The sequence below is a fragment of the Lipophrys pholis genome, assembly GCF_963383615.2.
Source record: "Lipophrys pholis genome assembly, chromosome: 19".
NCBI lineage: Eukaryota > Metazoa > Chordata > Actinopteri > Blenniiformes > Blenniidae > Lipophrys > Lipophrys pholis.
Window position 1 is genome coordinate 11,547,893 of NC_137647.1, and position 24,131 is coordinate 11,572,023.

Genomic DNA, 24,131 nt, shown 5'->3' on the forward strand with positions numbered 1-24,131 from the left:
TATACTCAATTTACCACACGCTGGAAAATAATAATGATTTTCAAAGTGCTGTACTTAAAAGCTGTTTGAGAATTTCAGACAAGGCCAATCTTATTCTCGTAAGTGAATTATGACTCGAGTCATTATGCTACACTGAACAAACGTGGGAGATGAGAAAAGCCGGACTCATAAAACACAGCTTTTACACAGAGACGCAGTTTTAAATTAACCAGCATTCAAGCCACATTTTCATTAAATCACCGACTTCAGGAAAAAAAAAGCCGCTTTTAAGCCTCATCCAATATTTTCAGGAGGGGAAGTGGGTTGAAGAGGGAAGGTTTCTACCCTTTTTTCATTCTTCTCCATTTATTCCATGTAGGCACGTTACACTCCATGTCACACTTTCCATAATAGATATGACCTCTCTTTGAGTCTGCCACTCTGTTCAATCACGTCTGCCATCACTTCCCTTCGTACTGTCCTTCAGCTCGACTCTCCCACTCACTCTAAAAGTTTTCGTAGAATTTCTCATTCTGTAAAATAATTCATTTTCAAACTTCATCTTCATGAATTTGGCCTGTGTCTCCAACTATCCGTTTATGCATGTCTATCACCACTTTGGCTGTCTGTGTCCTCTAACCACTCTGCACTTCATTTCTGACAATCTCAATTTATTCTCCGCCTCGATCTTGTCATTCTCTCCTCTCCTTTTTTTCCTGTCGAAAAGAAACTTCTATTATTATATTTTGCTGCTCTGTTAAGCCGTGCTTCAGCTTAGAAAAGGTCCCAACACATTAACAGAATACCGGCACACGAAGAAAGAAGGTACAGGATGAGTAGGTCCTATCTGATCTGATCTTATCGTTACTTATCCATATTGGAGCTCCCTGCGCTCCTTCTGTCCTGTGAAGTTGCAGTCATGTCTCTGCTGCTGGTTCTCAAAGTTCCTGTACTGCTGTTATTTGTGTGTTTTCCGTGTGTGCGGGATGCAACTCATACACTCTTCGACTCATCAATGGATAAAAGGCTGTTTCTGTCTCCATCTGTTGTCTCGCTCACACACAAACACACAGAGGGATACGTGAGATATCTGTGAGCAGCAGAGCGTGCTGAAGGCAACACTCTCGCAGCCTTGAGAGATTACTGCTCCTCTCTCACGCTCCGGTTCTGTCCACGCCCAAATGTCCAAACATTTTGATGCGCATCGCAATTAAAAAAAAAAGGCTTGAATGGAAACGCATGATTGTGAAAAAACAACAACAGCAACTTTGCTGAGGCGATGACTTTGCAGGCTGTATCTGGTTAAAATGTGGAGCGCATGCTGCTTTGTTCCTTCTTCAGCAAAATCCATTCAGATCAATGCAAGGTGCAGCGAGGCTGATGAGAGACGTCGGACAGACACTGCTAGTCCATTGATATCATTGATGAAGTCCTGAAAATGAAGGATGAAACGTCTCTGCAACAGGCCAGCGAAGGCGACGCTTTGAGTTAGAGAAGAAGCCCGGGCTTACGCATAAAAACTTGGCTTCAACATCAAAACAGCCTCCTGTTCCCTGTATTCCTCCGAATAACACAGTTTTGGGAGCATGTGCTGGTGAGCGTGCATACGTTCAACATGCATTATTTATCAGTGTGTATGTGTGTGATTGTTGACGAGGTGAAATGGAGGCAAGCAGCTCGTGTTACAGGAGTGAAATCTTTGTCTGTCTGTGACTTTGTTTCTCTTTGACATCTTTGAGTCAAATACTGCGTGTATGTGTGTGTGTGGTGTGTGTGGTGTGGTGTGATAGCTGCCCCCTTGAGAATGTGTCTCAGTGATCGTCTGAGGACCGTGACCTTGAGGAGATGAGGGGGAAAAAAAAACAGATAGAGAGAGAGAGAGAGAGAAACACACAGGGGGGGAAATTGAAGGTGACAGAGGACGGAGCGGATAACTAAACAAATAAAAGGAAAAGACAACAAAGAAAAAAAAACAAGGATGATGGAACCCAAACTATAAACTCCTAAACACATGAGTAAGGAGTCTGTTTTATTTCCCTACATTGGTACAAGGACCTGCAGCATGGGAAACGGTTTCATCCTTCACAGATATGAGATCGACATGTTTCAGCAAGAAAGTCAAAACTATTTCTTTAAATCAAGGCGAAAAACACATCATTGTAAGGAGCCGAATCTTCAGAAATATTGACTTTTTTCCCCCTTCTTTTCATTTAACATCCATCATTCGAGAACATTTATCTCGAAATTTTTCCGAACTTAAAACGGACGCCTATCTCTGAGACAACAGCTGCGGCTACAGCAAGGACAGCTGAGGAAACAAAAGCCAAATTACCCTCAAACATCACTGCTTCATGCCGCGATTAACACATTTCAGAATGAGTCTCTCATGTTTGTGGTTTGGAGAAAGCAAGACAGAAGGAGAAGAAGAAAGGAGAAGAAGCAAAAAAGGAAAGAAAAAAAAAACAGACAGAGAAAGGAGTCATCATCACCTTGGCCAAATGTGTTAATGAGTGGGCCTACTGGTCAGTGAACACACACACACAGAACACACACTCACACACACACACACCGCAGTGTGCCAGACCGGATGGTACTATAAGTGTGCCTGCCAACTGCTAACAGCTCTCCCAGAGTGGCCCTCACTCAGACACACACAGATGCAAAGAGCACACACACATTTACAAACTACCACACACACACACACACACACACACACACACACACACACACACACACACACACACACACACACACACACACACACACACACACACACACACACACACACACACACACACACACACACACACACACACACACACACACACACACACACACACACACACACACACACACACACGAACCTCGAATTTCTGCCGTAGCTCCTCGTTGCCCTCTTCCCCCTCCAAAGAAACAGGAACGTTGAAGTACTCGCCTTCTTCCTGGGAGAGCAGCTTAAACCTGGAGTGAGAGAAGATTTCCAGTCAAATCAATTCCCAATTAGTCTATACAATTAAGGTGTTTAAGTGAAGCTGCAAAGAAGAAAGCACCTGTCCTGAAGAATAATTAGTTATTTAGTAAAGCTGCCTCCTTTATGGGGATGCACCCAAAACCAGACGGCAACAATGGTCATCTCTGTTTTCATCTCATCAGTAAACATTAACTATTCTTGTGTCTTAGAAAATGACAACACGATTCCGTTTTTTGAAAACTAAAATTAACATTGCATATTTTCAACTCCATGTTCCTGTTACACCCATAATTACTGTCTCATTATGACTTGTGGATCCCACAATGGGTAAACATAACAAACTTAAACAGCACCTTTCATTGATTTTGAAAGAAAATGTACCAATGCTATTACACTTACATTAAAAGTTGAATAGCATGACAAGAAATAAGCTAAATAAAAGTAAAAACTAAACAGCAAAAAAGTCTAACCTGCACTGAAACAGTCACACAAGAGGATCATCTCACTTAACGTCAGAACACAATTGTTCAACGATGGCATGACACATGTGGTAGCATATAATTTTAGTTCGGGTTATTTGAGTGTTTCTACTCAGAATACTATTTTAAATAGAGTCTCACAGATTGGAAAAAGCATCTGAAATAATTAATAAAAACTAAAATTATTTATCTGTACGGTGCTTGAACATTGGCACTGTAATAAATATTTAAAGAAACCTATAAGGAATAGTAAGCAACTATATTGTTAGTCATACATCCAAAAATGTCCAATTGTACGTACTTCTTTTGTAAATAACACTTTCTACTATAGGAGAATAAAACTGAATGCTGGATAGGCAATCTCTCAACCAGACAAAAGCCCATTTAGAGATTTATAACTAGAATTGATGAAATATGTGTGATCTGGGTCAGTTTTGAGCCACTTTTAAAGAGGTTTGATGGTTTTGGATGTAATGGGGTATATTTATATTGACTTTAAAGTCCAGATGTTTAAAAATATCCTTCAACTACACCTTATGGTTAAAAGTGTGTGTCTATACAAGAATAATGATTTATAAACACTTGATGAATGTTAAAGGAAATAAGTCTAAATGATGCACCAGTCTGTGTGCACATTTCCTAGCAACGTTGATAATAGTGTATCATTGGGGTATCTCAATGAGTAAATTGCTGTTCTCCCTGTGCCAGTGTGGGTCATCTCCGAGTTTCCTCCCACAGTCCAAAAAAAATAGATTTGAGGTTAATTGGCGGCTATAAATTTCCAGTGGGTATGAATGTGAGTGTGAGTCTGGTGGACCCCCCTGGACTGGTGATCCGTCCAGGGTGTATCCTGGAGGATTGGCTCCAGCACCCTGCTACCCTGAGCTGGATAAAGCTGTGGTGAAGATGTATGGATGAATCGGATATCACATTCGTGTCACTCTTGCTCTGCGTGACTTCGCCTTTTTGGTGCTGACAGACGAAGGGAATGAAACGTACACCTGCACAAATTCTTTCTGGATATTGCGTTTTTAATAGCATCTTTCTACCTGCACCATTCCACCTCAAATGCTGGCATCTCATTAAAAACCCTGACAGGGCAGCGTCAGCAAAAAGAGAGGAAGACTGAGAGGTATAGAGACCGGGCTACAGAGGGAGGGAGCGTGGCGGAGAGATAAAGACACAGAGATAAAGAGATGGGGTAGGGTTGCTCTGGCACTGAGTATAACCAGAATAAAAGAAGAAGAACTCCAACTAAAGTATTTTCTCCTACAGTGCAATAATGAACAAGGTCACCTTCACTCTCCCTCCTCCTCTACTGGTGCTGTTTCTACGCCTTGGTATCGCTCCACCCTCCTCCACTATTCATCGCTCCGTTTCTCCTTTCATCTCACCATCCATCCACTCCTTGTTTCTGGAGCTCTGAGATGCCAAAGGACAGTGATCCCATGAAGTCATTACGGCTGGTCAGGTCCCAGTCCCACACCTCCACCGACAGACGGCGGTCCTTATCATACTCCTTCAGGTGGCTGGGAGAGGGGAAAGGACAATCAACAGTTGGTTAATGGTTTAAAATGACACATGCATGTGGATTACTAATACTGTCACTGGCTATTATCTAAGTCATTGAAAAATTGGTGCTCAGAACAATTTATGGGTGCTTAGAATCGTTCCTCTGACAATCAAGGTCATAAATGCAAATAATGAAGAAATTATCTGCAAAGTTTTTCATCCACTGTGTGTCGTACAATCATTTACTGAGACAATGAGCATGAAGTAGCTCATTAACACCCATCCATATCTCTTATTTTGATTTGTGGGATAAATACATAAGGTGCCTTTCACACTGCACCACGATACATAACAATTTCTAAACCGTTATGCAACTAATTGAGATTGTTATTAGAGCTAAATGAAGTAAATTACCACAAACAGTAAATTTCACACAAATAAAGGCAGGAGACTGAAGCTTTTATCTACGCTCCAGAGGTTATGCATTGTTGAACAGTGACCATGATGTGATGGTCCCAAAACATTACAGACTGAAAGATATATATATATATATATATATATAAAGAAAAAAGAGGTAAAAGGAAAGTGAGGAGAAGTAAGGGAGAGAAAGACAGACAGATAAATTAGATAAGAAACCACCTAACTTGCTGTGATAAAGCCTTACAATTTAAAGGTCTCATTCCAGGTGGGGTTGAGGCTGCACTTTATGGTCTTGGTCTTCTGTTTACTCTCGCTGCGGGGATCTGGAATCAGTTTAAGCTTCACATAGGGGTCTGAGAGCCCGTTGGGGTCCATTGGAACTAGATTCTTTCCCTCTTTGACTGAAAAGACGAACAGACAAAACAGAGAGAAAGACGGTCGGGAAAGAGAAGGAAACAAATAGGAGATTAAACAATTGGATATTTCTACGTGGTATTTTAACACATAACATTGTAGAATATAAACAAAGGCAGGAATCCAGTTATATAAGAAAAACAACAAAACAACGCCGTAAGATTCACATATTTATGATATTTTCATACTCTGCTTGCTACTTCAAGGATATCTGAGGATGCTGGAATTCCACCTTTCTCAGAAGTGACAACATTATAATGCAGAGGGAGTCAATTACTCCTCACACTACCCCACTGTACAGAAGAAACGAAAACAGCAATGCTATTATTGTAAATGCACACATAACATGTTGTGAATAATCTGTACTCTTGTTAAACAGGCTGCTGAGTGTTATTTTGAGTGTTGAGCAAAACTCCCCTGAAACCAGCAAATCAAATTAGGCATGACAAACACGAGGGACACACTCCGACATATAATAACCCCTTCACTGTGAGGGGGGTTACAGCCCTGAGGTTGCCAGATCTGCCTGTAATGACCATGTAGACACATGAAGGTTGCCAGTTCCAACACTAATCCTTCCCTTTGTGGCTGCCTGTTATTGGGCTATAATTGTATTCCAGGAGTATAAAATCCCCCTGCGAATGGATGGCGTGTCAAGTTATGTGTGTGTGCGTGTGCGTGTGCGTGTGCGTGTGTGTGTGTGTGTGTGTGTGCAGTTTCGGTTGCTGGTCAAGTTGTGGGGTCACATCCAATTACTCCAAGCGGGGGTGCTGTGTCTTAAGCAGCTTGCACTCGCGACACATGATCGCATGCAGGAACCTTTTCTAAACCGGATAAACTCACTGAGCTTGTGGAGCTCAATAATCTAATTATTAGAAAAAAAACTGATGAAAACAATGATAAGCTTTGTTGCATTTTCATAATGTTGCTTAAATAGATACTGGAACTTCATAAAGAAAGAAACTATCAATGAAACGTTCTTTATCACAGGATGTGCTCACACATATGATTCATGTCAACATCCCTGTGTGTTGTGCTCGGGTCTCTCCACTCAGGGATATATTCGGGAGTTTTCTTTCTTTAATGAGGAACTTCGGTCCTAATCAAAGCGGTGCTTCTCATCGCAGTTATTCCCTTAGACTGTCAACAGTGGTCTCACTCCATTTGGATTTGATTTAATTACAACATATCCTGGTGTGAAGTGGTTTGTGGATGTGTGAAAACCGCACATCTAACAAGTGTCTCATTATGCTTATAAACACCATTAAACTGAAGGTCAATGTAAGGCCCCAAAACCTTTAAGTAGATCAAACACAGGACTCTCACTGTTTTCACACAGTTATACGCTGTTTAAGCAGTTAATGAGGTCACAGCTTGTAAAAACAGAACCACAGTCATCATCACTATTGTTCTGGAAGTCGAAATGTTAAGCAGGTTGACACCAATTTATATCCCCCTCGTCTTAAATTTTCCCAGTAATTTCAATGAAACCGTAAAACATTTTCCTTTTAACATTTAACAGGTTGTATATATTTTACTGTAATGTGAGCATTTTTGAAATATGCACTGAAATATGCACATATTATTGTATTGCACTCAATTAGAAAAGGAAAATGGTTGTGAGAAGAAAAAAAAAATTAAGCTTGTGCAATAAAAGTCAGAATGCACTAAATCTACCAATTGAAGTGTGGAAGAAAAAAAATGCATCACTGATTCAAATAAGAGGCTCATTTTGAGCTCAGGGTGCAATGAAACCCCCAAGATGTCAGAGATGAGGTCTTCAAGCTGTCAGAGGATTCTTCTAAAGCCAAGCTCCAAGAGGTTAACCACAGCACAGACCCAGGGCCTGCGTTAAAGCCTCGGTGGAGCAGCTCAATAAATATTACATGATGCCTGTTAAAGTGACCATCAAATGCAAGTTGAGGAGGGCTGTAAAGAGGGTAGCATGCCAAATAGTCTCAAAGGACAGTCGGATTAAAAAAAAAAAAGGGGACGATGTGTGCGTCTTTGTGTGAGTGAATAGAGCTGCTTGTGCATGCGCAGGTGTGTGTAGTGATGGGAATTTTTTATGACAAGCAGTGTGTGCTAATTGCAAAGAACATGTTGAAGTGTGTGTGCATGTGTGTGCGTGAGAGGGGAGGCAAGAGATAAGGCATGCATGTGACTCGACAGGGGGGCAGTGGAGATAAGAGTGCAGTAACAGCAGAATACTATATGTGCAGAGCAGCGTGGGTGTTGGCAGTGCACCTTTTCCCCTGTGAAACAGCCTCATCGGATCCGAGCAGGATTTAGTATGTTCTATCCAGCTTCTGTCTGCCAGTAGTTAGACCGCAAAATCTTTGCAGAAAATCACATTTTATGGTGGGCAAGAGCGCTAATCAGCTCACATTGCCCTCTTTGGACATGTGACAAAAAAAACAGCATTTAAAACTAACTTGTGAAGAAAAAACATATAAATAGTCTGAATCGCTGGTTTGCAAACATTTCGTCTCACTTTAGACCGTCTTTCTGATCTGTGATTTACTAAAACATTACAGTGAAGCCAACATGCAAATCCAGAACTATTCAAAAATAAATAAAATGAGCAGTTTCCTTTTTTTTTTTAGAAAGATTATCATGACTAGATTTGGCTTCTGGTTTTGACCTCATGGTGCCAGATTTAATGATGTGATGAGGTGGGAGGAAACCGGATTACCTGGAGGAAACTCATACAGACACAAAATTGACCTAATTGTTCCTCTAAGTTATGTTTGAATCCACTGGATTTTAATAAGACACCGCGACACAAAAATAGCTTAACCTGCAAACTTTAACATCAATAAGGAGTACTGCTTTTTTAAAAATATATATTAAGGAAGTGATTAAAGGACGGGTTAGTGGGTGGGAAGTGCTGTAAGCGTGGCAGCATCCTTTGGGAATACTGCCAATAATATAATACTAATGTTTAACATTTCAACAATAAATGGAAAAAATATATAGAAAAAGTTTTCAAAACAAATGTTATCTCATAGGGTGACTGGCCAGCTATACAGGAGCGACGTTACATGCCAAGCATGATTAAAATGTATTTCTGAAAACAAATAGGCTGTGTAGTTGAAAAGTTAAAACGCTGCTTCGTAGCTGACAGCTTTGAGTGATGCGTTCAGGTGTGTGCAAAGAAGACCATTCTTCACGAGAAACAAAGCCATATGATACTATATATATATATGTTCTAGATATATGACAAAATATCAATTAGAAATAATATGTAAAAGTACATTGTACAGGGTTTATTTTCTCAAAAACAAAAAATCGGAAATCTCATCTGTGGACGAGTTGTCCTCCGAGAGTGCTGCCCGTGGACGAGTTGTCCATGGATGAGTTGTCCTACAATCGCAAGACCAGTGTCAGAGTGAGTTGTTGGTGGTGGGCGGAGGGGCCGATGGCGCAAAATGGCAGCCTTGCTTCTGTCAGCCTACGTAGTTTACCACCATCGAGTATGGAATGAATGAATAATGCAATGTAAAGCGTCTTTGAGTGTCCATAAAAGCAGTATATATAACCAATGCATCATTATAATTATTATTATTATTATTATTATCATTATTATTATTTGACCAGGGGTCTGCAACCTGTGGCTCTTTAGTGGCTCCCTGAAGCTCCCTTACTCAAAATTATACGTACATCAACATTGTATCTTATCTTTATTCTATTTACACACCAGAGTCAATATCAAAAGGACTCATTTATCTTGGTTAAAAAGGGCTTTAAAAAAGGCACAATAACTAAAATGGGAAAAACTCGCTCAAACCACAAGAAATGCAAAAACAGCTTTGAAAAACAAAAAAAGCATGAAAATGGAGAAACAAACAAAACATGCAGTACTAATGACAAAGGAGCCGAAATGGTTCAAATGGCTAAAATGTCAAAATTATCTCCAAAAAGCTGAAAATGAAGGGTGAAACAGCCAAAAATCAGGAAGAAAAACAGCTGGAAATGAAATGTTTGCCATCCTGAATTGTAATTTAAATGTTATAAATGCATCATGAGTCATCATTTTTGTGTCATAACTATATGTGAACAAGCTGTGTTAGCCTAATTTTAAACAAGGTTTGCGGCTCCAGGTGAATTTAATTTGGTGGAAAGCCACAAAAATGGCTCTTTCGCTCACAAAGGTTGCAGACCTCTGAGCTCGACAGACACCAAACACAGTATCTGCCATGAGAGTAGAACTCCAAATATATCGGTAGGGGAAACAACTGAAACTGTGCATGCTTGTGCAACTTTAGTCGGACAGTATATCAGGCCAAAGTTCAGTCAGACGTTGAAGCTGTTAGGCAGATTGGATGCAGGCGGGAACATTTAAGACACCAATTCAACATCCACTGCATTTTCCCGGCTGGAGTGTCCTTGAGCTAAGATGCTGATCCCCCTCCATTTCCATGGGCGCTGTTCTGCCCATGACCCAGAGCTCTCCACAGAGGGGAGGGGGGGGGTTTGAATTAAAATGGATCAATATAGTGACACTTTACATCAAAGTCAATTACTGCGATTAAATCCACGACTAACGTCCACAGCACAGATGCATTTCTCGGCATCGTGGCCATTTCCACCAGATCCTGAGCAGTAGAATAATTCCTAGTGGTTCTGCAATTCGTTTTCTGTGGTGACATTTTTTTTTTTTCCCTCCACATCACTGCAATGAAGGTGTGAAGGATTGGTGGCTCCACACTGACCCCTGTGTACAGAAATGAGTACTACTTCTACAACTGTTTGGAACTGATAGTTTACTACATGGAAACAAGTTCTTATTATATCTGCCTTAAAACTGAAATATCAACGCAAAAGAAAGGACACGACTCGGCACAAATAATTAAATATTCTATGTTATTAAATGCCTGCGCAATACAAAATAAATTACTTTATATATGTATAATATATTTACATAGAGTACTTCATTTTTCAAAAGTTATTTCTGCCATTTAACTCAGCTGTATTCTGTTTAGTAGCAAAAGCAGGTTTGGGCTCATACTGCTGTCCCAGCAGTGTGTGTGTTTGTGATAAGCTTGCCTTCTTTCCCACAGTAACTACCAGCTAGTGATCTGTCTGCAAGCGTGGGAACCACAAAGAGAGAATCGAGTGAAGGAGAGATAGAAAAGAAAAAAGGATAAAACAGAATGAAGCACCCACTCACCGATACAAGCACATGCATGTAAACACCTTGAGAAGTCAATATTTGTAATATCTATAATATACAGAAATGGCAGAGGATGCAGATTTTCGCAGTCATGTGGCCAAAGAAACATGTACGATCATGGGAGTCACTCACAACTTATTGATGGATTGTGATAAGGCTGAAATCGGAGCAGGTTTATTTAGGATGTGTGTGGGTAACCTAGCGCCTCAAGAGCAAGATGGGTTCAGAGTTTGACTAAACAGCATGTTTTTGTTGGTTTGTGTAGACTTGCCACTGCAGCAGCAAAAGCATTTCTGTAATTTAATAAAAGAAACGTTAGCTAAGTGTCTTTGCAGCCAAATAATCACAAAAAGAATATGATCTTTTACAGTTTGAAGTTTAAAGCTGTAACTGGCTCAACGAAATCAATGTGATGCTCTGCTGCCACCAGCAGGTACAACCAGGCACTGCAGGTAAAGCAATACATTTTCGTTGTAATTTTAATTAAACACAAGCAGCTCTGACATACTTTTCAAAAAAAAAAAAAAGTGAGTTTATAGTGTAAATACAGAAGCATATTCCACTCAAAGGAACCACATAAAGCTTACATAGTGATAAAATCTTCAACTCAATCTGAATTTCTATGACTATTAAATCTTTGGTTCAGTGGTGAATATGCCAGAGACAACCACTGCTATCCTGAAGGCTTACTTGTGTTTAGCCAGAATACACCTGAAAGACCTACAACTAAGACTCACCTGGCTTTATGTTCATTTTAACCCCTTTGTTTTCTCAATGTGCACGCCAATCTCAGATCTCTGACTTTCCTCAGCGTTAGAGTAAAACCACACGTCGTCGGTCACGCCCACTGTCACCACTATCCAAAGCAATGGACAGGTTCTCAGGTATGTTTAAGCTTCTAGACGGTTTCTTCAGATTCTCTATTATATCCACAGCTTTACATATATAGCTTCATGCCCACAAACATAAATAAACACTGACTCCCGGGAAGGTGAGCCCATAATTCAGAGGTGCAACAGGTTATGAGAAACACAATGTGACTGTGATGGATGTACAGAAAGCAATAAAGGTAATTCAGTTTCAACTGTGTATTTCTTTTAAAACCAAGTGATTGATTACCGTAAATAGTGCTACCTAACAGACAGGGCTGGGAAATTATGACTGGTGGAGTGCCATAGGTGGAGCAGGAGACTCTGTAACTCCCAGCATTTATATATCATATTCAGTGTATGTATTGATGCAAATATGGATCCTGCAACATACACACATATATATTAGTGCAAATCAGGATATTAAGGGAAAATCCCGACCCTGAACAGACTGATTAGTGAGTCTGAGCTCATCTTTCAGGCCCATCTTTCACCTCCGTCAGTCCAACAGTAGAGGGAGACAGATAACTGCTGTTCGCCCTCTGCAGCTGAGGGATACACGTGTAAGTCGAATGTGTCAGTCTACAAGTTTCTCTGTGCTATACTTACTGGTAACAGTGAGAACATTGGTCTTAACCTCAGCGGTGATCTGGAGGCGACCTCTCCTCTCAGTGTGGTCAGTCCCACACAGGCTTGGCACGTTAGCCACACACCGCTTGTGGATGTTCATCATACAGTCTGGAAAATACGAGAGAGAGAGAGAGAGAGAGAGAGAGAGAGAGAGAGAGAGAGAAATCTACTTTCAATGTTATGAAATAGTATATTGAATGAATATACAGTATTTTCTATGTTGATGTGTGCCAACAAGGTTGCTGTATTCAAATGTGTTGAAACAGCAGTTATGGCTATTGAATGCATGATTCAGTTACTAAAATATACACGGTCAGAATCAGAAGTGCCAGACAAGAGTGCATGGGGTCAAGTTTTAAAGCACATACGGTCACATCTCATGCCCTGGTGTAGGAGGCCGTAGAGAAGAGAGCCACAGTGGTCACAGAAAGTCGGGCTGGAGTAGGTGTGGATCTTAAACTTGTGCTTTGCCCTCGGGTCCTGGGGGGAGGGAGGGAGAGGGAGAGAGAGAGAGAGAGAGAGAGAGAGAGAGAGAGAGAGAGAGAGAGAGAGAGAGAGAGAGAGAGAGAGTAAAAAAACAAGTAAAACAAGGTTAAACACACTGCTGCAGTCAATACTGAATCACGTCTCATTTTATTCTAGTGACAATCGAGGCTTCAAAAATGCAAAGTAAAAGACTTGTTTCTAATTATTGATCATATCCAAACAACATAAAATATGGATTAAAGACGCCTGTTAAGAAAAGAGAGAGTGAATGGTGTGAACCAGAAGACACTGTAAATGGAGGTTGTTCTCTTCCACCTCTTCACTGTTCATCTCTCGGCGGCAGCATTTATCTTAATTTTCTCTTAAAATCCAAGCATTTCCCGGCTGTGAGCAATATGGCATTTGCAGGATGTTCATGAGAGAAGTGACACTGTAATTTGATCCTCACAATTCTTTCATTCACATCCATTTTAAAAGGACACAAAGTCTGTGATATGACGGGAAAAGGCGTGTGTGCCTGTGGTCACAAAAAACTGTTTGCACACAGTTTTCCCACCAAGTCTGTTGAACTTGAATTTCAATAGGCCTTTGAGGAAGTGAATCGTATATCTATCATGCGCACTTCTGCATACACTGAACGTTAAAGGGGCAGTTTGGGGACATTTACTTGGGCATACAGACACACGTCCACCCACCTTTGGGTGGTGCGTGACTTCTTATTTAGAAGTCAAAAGGTCATAGGTTTGGATCTTTTTTTCTTCATTTAAAAATGCGCACTATAGAGCCAAATGCCGAACAACCAGAAAAGCTGCCGAACTTATTTTTCTTGTTTGTTTTTTTACCCTGTTGATACTACAGTATTGTGGATGGACTATAAAAAAAAATAAAAAATCCTCTTCCTCTTTTTTTGGGTGAACATTCATAACTGAGGCACAACTAGAGCGGAAGTACGAGCTATTTTTATCTAATGTGTCAAGTTTGCCGCGCACACACACACACACACACACACACACACACACACACACACACACACACACACACACACACACACACACACACACACACACACACACACACACACACACACACACACACACACACACACACACACACACACACACACACACACACACACACACACACACACACACACACACACACACACACACACACACACACACACACACACACACACACACACACACACACACACACAGCCTCTGAGGGCCACTGAGAGGCTGCTCACACTCGCATAGACACTCACACACACCAACACATGCAACATGAACCCACGGGTGGCGATTACAGAGAGGGATCCAGGTTGTGCAATAAAGCGGGCAGATTTCCACGTAGGAGTTGAAGTATTTCTGCCAAGGGGATCCATCACAGTTGCCAAAACCCGCTGATTCACTATGGAGTATGGATTTCTTAAAGGGTATCCTTAACTGGAAAGTGCTTCCACGACATACGTGGTAGTTCTCATTAGAGATCACATTGATTATTGACCACGAGCACAATGTGGACATTTTTTTTTTTTTTGTCTTTTCATCTCATGAGTGACATGAGAGATTTCTTAACTCTCCCCCACACCTGTCCTGGATGTACTGTTCAATTTAGACTGCCACTGCCTGAATTATACCCCGCTTCCCAAAGGTGTCTTCACAAGTGTGTGTGTGTGTGTGTGTGTGTGTGTGTGTGTGTACTTTTCAAATCTCTATTGATTTTACAGGTACCTGTAATTTGGAGTGTGTGTATTCACGCCACTGTATTTGCATTTGTGCATGTGGATTTGTGTGTGTTTGTTCCTCCTGCTGGTTCTCATCCTTCTCAAGGACAAGACCACCTCCAGTTTTTTGTTTTTTTTTGTTGTTCTGAAAAAAAAACAAGGGAACGTTGTGCTGCCGAGGCTCCAGTGATGAGCGGCAGCAATATGAGGGCTGATGAGAGTCGCTGCCAGCTTCTTCATTACATTTGCCTTGAAACCTCAAAGATGATTCAGAAACAAAAGCAAAGGGAAATGAGGACAACCCTTTTCATAACTGGCTCTTTTTCTTGAAGGAAAACCTGTCTTTTTTTTTTTTGTTGTTGTTGTTGGTTTCTTATTTGTGTCTGTATGTGTGTGTTACATTAAACGTACTGATGATGTCGGTTACAGTTATTCAGGTTTCATTGTTGGGAATTCTGCTTCGTGAAGTAACACATCAATCTAATGTCACAGCTTATTGGGCAGCAGCATGTTACTTAGTAATTACAAGTATGAAACTAATGACGAAATTATTGGAGTTTCATTGTGTTTCACTTTAGTCATAGAAGAATAGACAGTTTAAGAGCCTCTCTCTCTTTCTGTCCTGTAAAGTAATTTACGTTACTTTTTCTTTGTTAAAACCCTTCTGGTGCTGTATTTATGTCAGTAGTTCATCTCCACTGCTTCTTCTTGTTAGTCTTCCTTTAATCCTTTTCTTTCAATAACATGTGTTAGGCAGTCTTGGCTGCAGAGCATCTCCAATCAAGGAGACCGTATTGTTAAAAGATTTTAACAATGACTGATTAATTCAAACAGGCAAAAATGTGTGTGCACATCCATTTGACTTACAACTAACGTCATAAGAACTTAATGAATGAATCATGTGTCACACAATACAACTATATTCACAATAAAAAGAAATTATAATCAAAATTAATACACAGGTTTTTGTTTTTTTCTAACAGCTTATATCTTTTTTTTTGTTTAAATGTCTATTTAAGTCATTCCAATACAGCACAATGTCCAATTTGTTGAGCTAATCAATTAGTTTTGTCATTTTAAGTCTCATCCCAATCTCCTCCCCAAAGTCTGTGTGTTTCTATTGTATCTTAAATATATTTAATATTTCATAATGTCACCTTGTCCCCGAGTTGTTGGTCAGTCAACCACAGTATTTAACGACAAGGCCACTGAATGGCAATCTTTAATGGATTGGTGAGTAGTAGACAAAGAGAAAACAAGTAAAGAGTTTGGCTCGAACCTGTCTATAAAAATACTATTTCCTGGGCGGGATTAGTTTCCAAACTGTCACTAAAAAAAGCCAAGTTGCTGATGAATGCTAAATTGTCCAACACATAGCTCCCTTCGCAATGACAAACTGGGCAAATGTGATATGAATTTTTTGTTTTTAAAAAGAACTAAAACATGTTAATTGGTGTGATTTAAAGCTGCTTTTCTTGGAGGTTACTTAACTGAAAATGTGTTCAATGTCTAAAAGTGCTGCAAAGACTTACCTTCTGTGTAATTTAGGTGACGAGCTATCATAGGTCAACTCATTCAATTGTTTTAGCTTTTTTTTTGTCACTTTTTCCTCCCAAGACTTTGCTTGTACGCCTCGTCCTGCCCTACTGTGGCCCTTTGGCGAAGGCCTGCTCAAATCATCAGCACAGCATTGTGAACAGCAGTGACCCATTATAGCGCAAAGACCTGCAGTGTTTTCTGTGTTTTCATGTCTTTGTGTATTCTCTCAGTGTCTTCTTATATTTTGCTTTGAGTTAACACTCCTCTGTTCATAATACTCTCTGCCAGCAGCATCCATCAGAACCCCCCTCCCCCCCCAATCACGTAATCCATGATCCTGTGTGACAAGCAGACCGGATGGCCTCCATTCACTCACTCACCCACTCTCTCACTGACATGAAAACTATTCTTCTTTATTGATTTTGTCTACCGTCCACTCACTCTCCTGAGGTCGCTGACTTTCTGACTGGAGGGAGTTAAACTTGTGAAACTTTTGCTTGATATCACACTTGTATTTTCATTTTCATTGCTTATGGAACTGAATTAGAAACTTGTGATCCCAGACTTTCATTTACATTTTGTGCTCTGATGAATTCATCTTTTTGTGGCGATTATCATATTTCATTCCACTGTGCCCATATACACCTAAAAGTGAAGTAGGACACTTATTTCTTCAAACATTCAAATTATATTAACCTTCTAACAACAGGAACATTTGATCAAATTTTCCAGTGTGTTTTGTTTGTCTTCACAATCGTGACTTGGATAATATGTGTATTAAAGTGGGATGGAGAAATAACTGCATGTACTAAAGCAGATAACATTTGTTTTGTTTTTTGTTTTTTTACTAAATAACACCTTAACTGTTAATAACACACACAAAAAAAGTATTCACCAAACAGAAAAAATAAATCTCCGTTACTATGGAAATTTAAGCCTTAGTTTTGTGTTTTCCTTCAGTGGCTGAAAATTAAACCTAAAATAAAAATGTTCATGGAATTTGGCAGGTTACCAGCCCATCAGAGTAAACACGCAGACACGCGCACACATTAATGCAAACAAGCAATTCTGAATTGACACTTTAGCTCAAATGCACACTTTCGATGAGCCAGAGAAAACACACACAGGGAGAACATTCAAACTCACATTACAATTCCTCCAAGCCCTGAATCAAACCAGGAACTTTCTCTCTGGAGGCAAAAAGCCGTCCACACTGCATTACATACTGACTGCACTGTAGGAGCAGCATGCAAGTTGATTGAACAGCTTTTTATTTTTTTATGGTGTGCCATGTGGTAATAGCCAGGAAAGAATATACATAGTATAAACTTCTGAAAATCATGGTGAAGTTTATGTGGATGCTCACACATAAATTCATCAACAAAAAAAAAAAAAAAAGAGTTCAATGGCAAGACTTACTCGGACTTTGGTTCACCACCATTGGTTTAGCTTCTACACCGTCACGGCTATTCTTTTATAAAAAATCTCTAATTTCTCGTGTATTCAAAACAATGTTTTATTGTAGATTTTACGCAGGCGGGACTCTCCTGGTTCATCTATTCATTCCACTCATTCCACCCATATGCCACACTCGTCTTCGGAAAATACTACGCTACCCATAAACATAACAAGCACATGCTTTGAAACATGGGTGAGGAAACAGAAAACCCTCAGGCACAAAGAGAGAACACGCAAACTCTGAATTCTTGTTCGGACCACTGTAACACAATATCATCACTCTACTGGTTCCTGAAAATATGAATGAACTGCACTTTTTTTTAAGGGGGGGGGGGGGGGGTTAAACACAGAGTCCTTTCTTTCTGACAGTTGCTAGAATTGAGTGCTCCTGAGGTGCTCTCAGTCACGGTACCGTTAACTCGCATCTTTACAGGGTTTTGAAGTAACAGTCGTATCTTAAGACGCAAGGTTCACCAACCTGTCTCGCATTAAGATGAACTTATTCACAAAGTTTGGGTAGTTGTTTCCTGCGAGCGCAAACAAACCACCGAGACGTTTTTTTGTTCTCGCCGCCTACTCTGATTCAATACCAAGCTGTGCTCTGTCTTTTCCAAAAAAAAAGAACAAAGCAAAACATAATAGACAGAGGCTGCAGTCGCTGTTTTCACTGTTCTGATCCATCTGTAAAACAAATGCGGCACCACTGTGTTTATCTGACTAGTAATTGTACTTGTGGAGGGGAAAAATGTATTCTCTTTCTGGTGTGAGATTAGATTTGACTGATTTTTTTATTTTTTTTGTCGATCGGAAAAGCAATGCAACGCAATAATTATTGTAAAAACAGGATCTGTATATAGTTGAGGGACAATAGTGGTAAAAGAAAATAAAAGAGGGAGAACAAAAGAAGGGAAGGGTAGCTTGAGGTTGCTCACTGTGAATATAATTCCTTCCGTGTTTTCCCTCCCTACATCTGTTCCCCACAATCCGTCACTTCGTAAGGCATCCTTCTCTCTCTGAGGTTAGCTCCTGACTCCAGCGCTGTGTTTAACCATCTGGACACACACACACACACACTATTCAATATATCTTCATTGCTTTAAATAGGACTCGTATGTTCTCGGAGAAATTACATTTAATAGAGGGTTTTGTATGCACAGCAAAAATAATTCAACATAAGGGAAACAGCTTTGGCAAAGTGAGAGACATATCCGTTTCCCAACTATTGTGCCAAATGTATCTTTCACACACACACACACACACATATATTCCTTTGACTTCCAGTCTAATCACAAAACCTGAAATATAAATTTGGAGCTGCTCCACAGCACCACGTGGGTGTGGTTAGATTGTTATCAGACAACGGCGTACAGGAAAATACAATTTTGACTAAGTTCAGAAAAAGGGTCAACGAGAAAGAGTTGTTATACAAGTTCTGGTATAAAAGTGGACGTCGTCATATTTCTCAAAGTGGAGCTCATTGTCATGCAATTTCAGAACACAATTAAAAACCTGCTTTAGTCGATTTAAGCACTAAAGATAAGCTTTGTGTAACTTCATGGACAGGCGACTGAACTGATTAGATTGACAGCTGATTTTCTGACAATCTGACGGGCCAAAGGAGAGAAGAAGACGACCGAGCCAAATTTTGTACAACACAGTTGCCCTGTGGCTCAGTCTGTTGCATGACAGCGCAAACATTTTGGAATAAATCTGGACAAGAGCCTTCAGCGTGGAGTCTGCATGTTCTCCCTGTGTTGCCTGTGACTCCGTGAGCCCTGCCGGCCCGCGTCAGCTCTCGGATGGGCTGCAGCTCCCGTGCCCGCCGTTGGGGAGAGGCAGCTATAGAAGGTGGACGTAACCCAAGCAGGATATTGCATAAGGTCTAACGTCAATGAGTGAAAGTCTGTTCGGCGATGTTAGCCTAGTGACAGACAGTCCAATGAGTAACCTGCTCCTCACACGCTGTGACAGACACTGCAGGGTGGAAGTCATTAACATACCGCTTCACCTCTGTGCAACAAACTGCGCTCAGAGGAAATCAATGTCTGCAAATGAGACATTTAGTTTGTATGCATTGTGTTTTTCAACAGGCTGACTACACTTTTTCTGTTAATGTTATGTATGCAAGCAAGTTAATATGAAATCATTCAAATGTTGTGTATGTGGGGATGATAAACTGTTTTCCTTTGATGTGTGTGAATGTGATGCGAGGGTTCTCGCGTTTGAAGCATGTGATTTTCTGCTATAAATAAAACCAACTTTACATTTCTGTCAGGCAAAATATGTTTCCAAATCCCATGCTTGAAATTACATAACCACCAGCAGATAGACGCCTGCATAATCAGGGAAACCAAGGTAACTATCTTTCCTTTTTCTGCGCTTAATTGTCAGACTACTTCAGAACGGCCACTCTTTGTGTGCATAAATCACTGTACCTCGGCTTCTCATGCCCACACACACACTGAACTACACACAAACACACACACACACAGACCGAGGCCTATACCGTTCCTATACCAGGCTGTGGGCCTCAAATGTAGGTTTCATTAGACAATCTCATCCCTCGACTTCTCCCACAGGGAGCCCACTCTATTAACCCAGATCTATAATTGAATTCTCCTTTTAAACATACGTCGCTGACAGAGAGGAAGGAGGGAATGGCAGGAGCTAAAATAGCCTGAATGCTGCTTACACTGATACAATATACTGATAACATTTTTTTTTTTTTTCTGTCAGTGTGTGTGTGTGTTGCAACATCGTTCTCGGTATTGTCGACTTGAAGGATTCAGAGAAATTCTGTTGAGGGAGTTAGTTAGAATTTTCTTAAATGTGACTCAACTGTGTTAAATAAGCTTTAGATAATAAATTAAAAAAAATTTAAAAAAAGGACCGGAATGCTAAAACAGAACTTTATATCTCTCTACAACTGCAGTGATGATCATGAAAAAAAACAAAAAAAAAACTAAATGTTTACTTCAGTAGCATGAAATGAAAAACACAGCCGCAAAAATCTGGAGAAAAGTTTGTTTTGTGCGTCTGTGAAGTTGTTAATATCACAGCTTGTGTGAAAATAGATCAAGTTGGTCACATTGCACTTACGACTTGAAGCTAGTTCAGTAATTCTGAATTATCACAGTGCCTAAAATCATGTATGACTAGATTCTTTCAGGAAAACACACCGTGTTCACTCACTGTGAGGCTCTGTCGAGCAGCTCTGTCTCCTTTTTTTGATTCCCTTTAACTTTAAACTGATTTATTCGGTGAAAAGCTGCACTGATGGGGGGGGGAGATGATGAGCAGCTGCACCGACCTCTACAATCATAATTGCACACTCGACAGTTTTACTAACTTTCCTCAGAAGAAATATTCAGGCCACTTTTGGAAACATCATAGGCATTAACCCCACAAAAAAATTACGAGTAGTAGTGTTTGCACATGTTGGAATTATAATTACAAACCAGTTTATCTTTTTTTTGTTTTGTTGATTAGCTGACTGTTTGTTGAAACTGGAGTCGATGCACTTTCACTTTATTTCAGTGGCGTTAGAAGACACTGCTGTTAATTGTTTCATTTTTGGAGTTCTTTTCTTATGCAAATGAAGGTTTTTGATCACAATGGAAAGTTGGCTGGCTGGTTGATGTGAGAATTGCTGATGTGTGAAACTATTGTGGAAAACGCAGTCCGCCGATTTGCTTTACACAAAATCAAACGATCCCAGTGAAAGTAAAATGTGCCTTTTCTTGTGGTTAGAACAAAAAATGTTATATGAAAACGAGTGACCTGAGCATTTATTGCCATAATCCAGTAAGTATGATAGATTAGAATAGAAAATACATTATTAATCCCAGAGGGAAACTCGTTACACCTGAATGTATAACATGATTATATATATTATGTACAATATATTATTCCCTGTTTTACCTTGAAAAAGCTGTGTGTGTGTGTGTGTGTGTGTGAAGAGATTAAAAATCTTCACCACGTTCACTAAACTCTGAACAAATAATGGCAGGTCTTCCTTTGAAATTTGGAGAGCTCCACGACATTCCCACTGAGGAGGAACCGGGGTCGCAAAGCCATGAACTCATTAAGGAGATGACATGGTGGGGGTAGCGAGGCCCCGTAATTAAGAGCAGAGGCCCCCTGGGTAGAGTGGCATTTAAATAGAGGATGTACAGAACAGAGTCAGGTATGGTGGAGAGGGAGACAATGAAAGAGAGATTTATAGAAAAGATAGCTCTGTGCATGTAAGACAAATATAGAACTACAGAGAACAGAGGGACGCAGGCAATTAGAGATGTGTGGGGTGACATTTCAATTCACTAAAAGAAGAGAAAGGTTTTCAGAGGGTTGCAAAAGGTCAAGGAAACAAGAGGAAAGAGAGGGCAAGAAGAAGCAGGTGATTTATATTTGACATGTTTTACTATTTATGCAGAAATCACTGAAATGCATGTACATGTGTAGTAAATCTTAAAACAACACTACAAATAATATTCTGCAAAACGAAGGATGAATAAAGCTGTGACTGCTCATGGCTCTGACCGGTGCGTATCAGCAGAATAAGAATAAAAGGAGTCGGTTCATGTGGACACCTGCAGAGATCAAATCGGACGAACCAGAACGGGTTTAATGAGGCATTCGCAGTTACAACATAGATATCCCACTGTACCGGCTGTGTCTATTTAGGACTTACAAGGAGACGCGCGTATGCCACACTATACCTATAGCTAATAAACAAAGAGCTTATTAGAAATATTGCAAATGATAACAACTGATTAAATATTAGTAATAATAATCGTAAATGAGTCTAAAGGCTTTCTGATAAGCACAGATCAGGCAACGATCAGGCAATGGGTTGGTCATTGACGAAAGTCACTAACAGGAAAGAAGGGAGGGGGGAAAAAAAGCAACAGAAGCCAGATGAAAAACAAAAAGGCAGTTGTTAGCCATATAATTAGTTGAAATACTGCAGGGGCTTATCACTTATACAGAGCACACCACAGGAAGCCAAACAGCCAATACCAGCATTTCCTCTGGGGGTGGCTCACTTAATGTGACTGTCAGACCGAAAGGGCACTCCAGAGGGTGGTGAAGACATGCCCGGGGAACTTAAAGGGAGGTTTTTGAGAGGAGGAACATGGCGTCCCGAGAGTACTCTTAAAAGAAAATATAGGCAAATAATTTTCCTCATTAGAAAGGACAGACAAGAGAATAATTTGCATATTAAGAATAGAAATCAGAGAAAGGACAGAACTTGACTGAGTGCCACTTAAGCAGCACCTTGCGCTGTTAAAGCTGACAAAAAGGTGAAGAGAACATTTATGGGTAATTAATGATATGAAGTGGGCAGAACTTTTACCCTCAGATGGTGCCGCGTGTGACGAAGTGCAGTCAAAATGTGCCACACGAAGATTAAAGCTAACAAAAAGTCCCTTGAGGTATAGCTGAACGAGAGCTTGTGTAAAACCCAAGAGAGAACATGCAAACTCTCTACAGGAAGTTGTGCCTGCTAAGATGTCACTTTGCTTTCAAAATAAGAGAGTCCTACTGAAAAAGGCCTTAACATCACTGGACTTTAGTGAGTCGCACTCTCGTTTCACGCTGAGAATATGCACAGGTCCAACTCGGAGAACTTTCTTTTTTAACGGGTAGAGATCAATGTTTTTATTACTGAAAATCGATGACAGGCTGATACTTCAAGTGTCTCTGACCACAGTATCACGCGTCCTATAGTGAGTCTAACAGATGTAAATATTAAAGACGACGTGGTGCGTGAGAGTGTCACGTTACAGTAAAGCTGTCAAGACAGGAAGAGGAAAGTGAGAAGAATAAAACCTGGGAGGCTGCTCAACTGTAGCCCCGATGTTGACAGGTGGCGGGAGCTCATGAACTGAAAACAACTGAGCAATCGCCGTCTCTCGCTCTCCTCGTGTCCTGCTCTACTCGTGCTCTTTGTCGTCCTCACACGTGAGCGTCCCATATTAGAGCAAGCACATTTTATTTGTACTTACATCTGAGGCAGGTCCTTTATCAGCACCTGGACAGGAGAACGTGACGAACTCATGGCAGCGTTTGTGGACCACAAAACAACACACTGAAAAGAAAAAAAGATCAAAGAAGGAAAATTATTTCAACGTTAACGCCGTACTGAAAAAAAACTCTACTTCAATGGAGAACTTTGAACACCAAATGCGGTATAGTTATTGTATGTCAGGCAAATGGAAAATACTTAGACCAAGGATTTAAAATAAGTTGTTAGAAGGAGACTAAATAATAAAGGAAAGGTAACAATGCAATAAATAAAAAAATAAAAAAATACTGAAGTAGCATTTTATCAGTTAATTGGTCAAATTCAGTAACAGAACTGAGTGAAAGCTCATTTTAGAGCGGTAGAGAAAATTATGTAATAAACTTATGAAATTGCTCCTGGAGGCATTATTGGTAAAAAACCTTTATGAGACCAGTACATGATATC

At 40.3% G+C, this 24,131-nt stretch overlaps 1 protein-coding gene across 1 annotated transcript in view; it reads right to left on the reverse strand.

Annotated features, from left to right (window-relative positions):
* LOC308124968 (protein kinase C beta type) overlaps nt 1-24,131 on the reverse strand; it is a 73,671-nt gene that overhangs the window by 24,727 nt on the left and 24,813 nt on the right. The window contains exons 3-8 of the mRNA XM_080488396.1: nt 23,668-23,750; nt 12,819-12,930; nt 12,430-12,558; nt 5,606-5,762; nt 4,824-4,958; nt 2,844-2,940 (exon numbers count right to left, since the gene is read on the reverse strand). Coding sequence (XP_080344522.1) covers nt 2,844-2,940; nt 4,824-4,958; nt 5,606-5,762; nt 12,430-12,558; nt 12,819-12,930; nt 23,668-23,750 — 713 coding nt within the window. The remainder of the gene's footprint in view (nt 1-2,843; nt 2,941-4,823; nt 4,959-5,605; nt 5,763-12,429; nt 12,559-12,818; nt 12,931-23,667; nt 23,751-24,131) is intronic.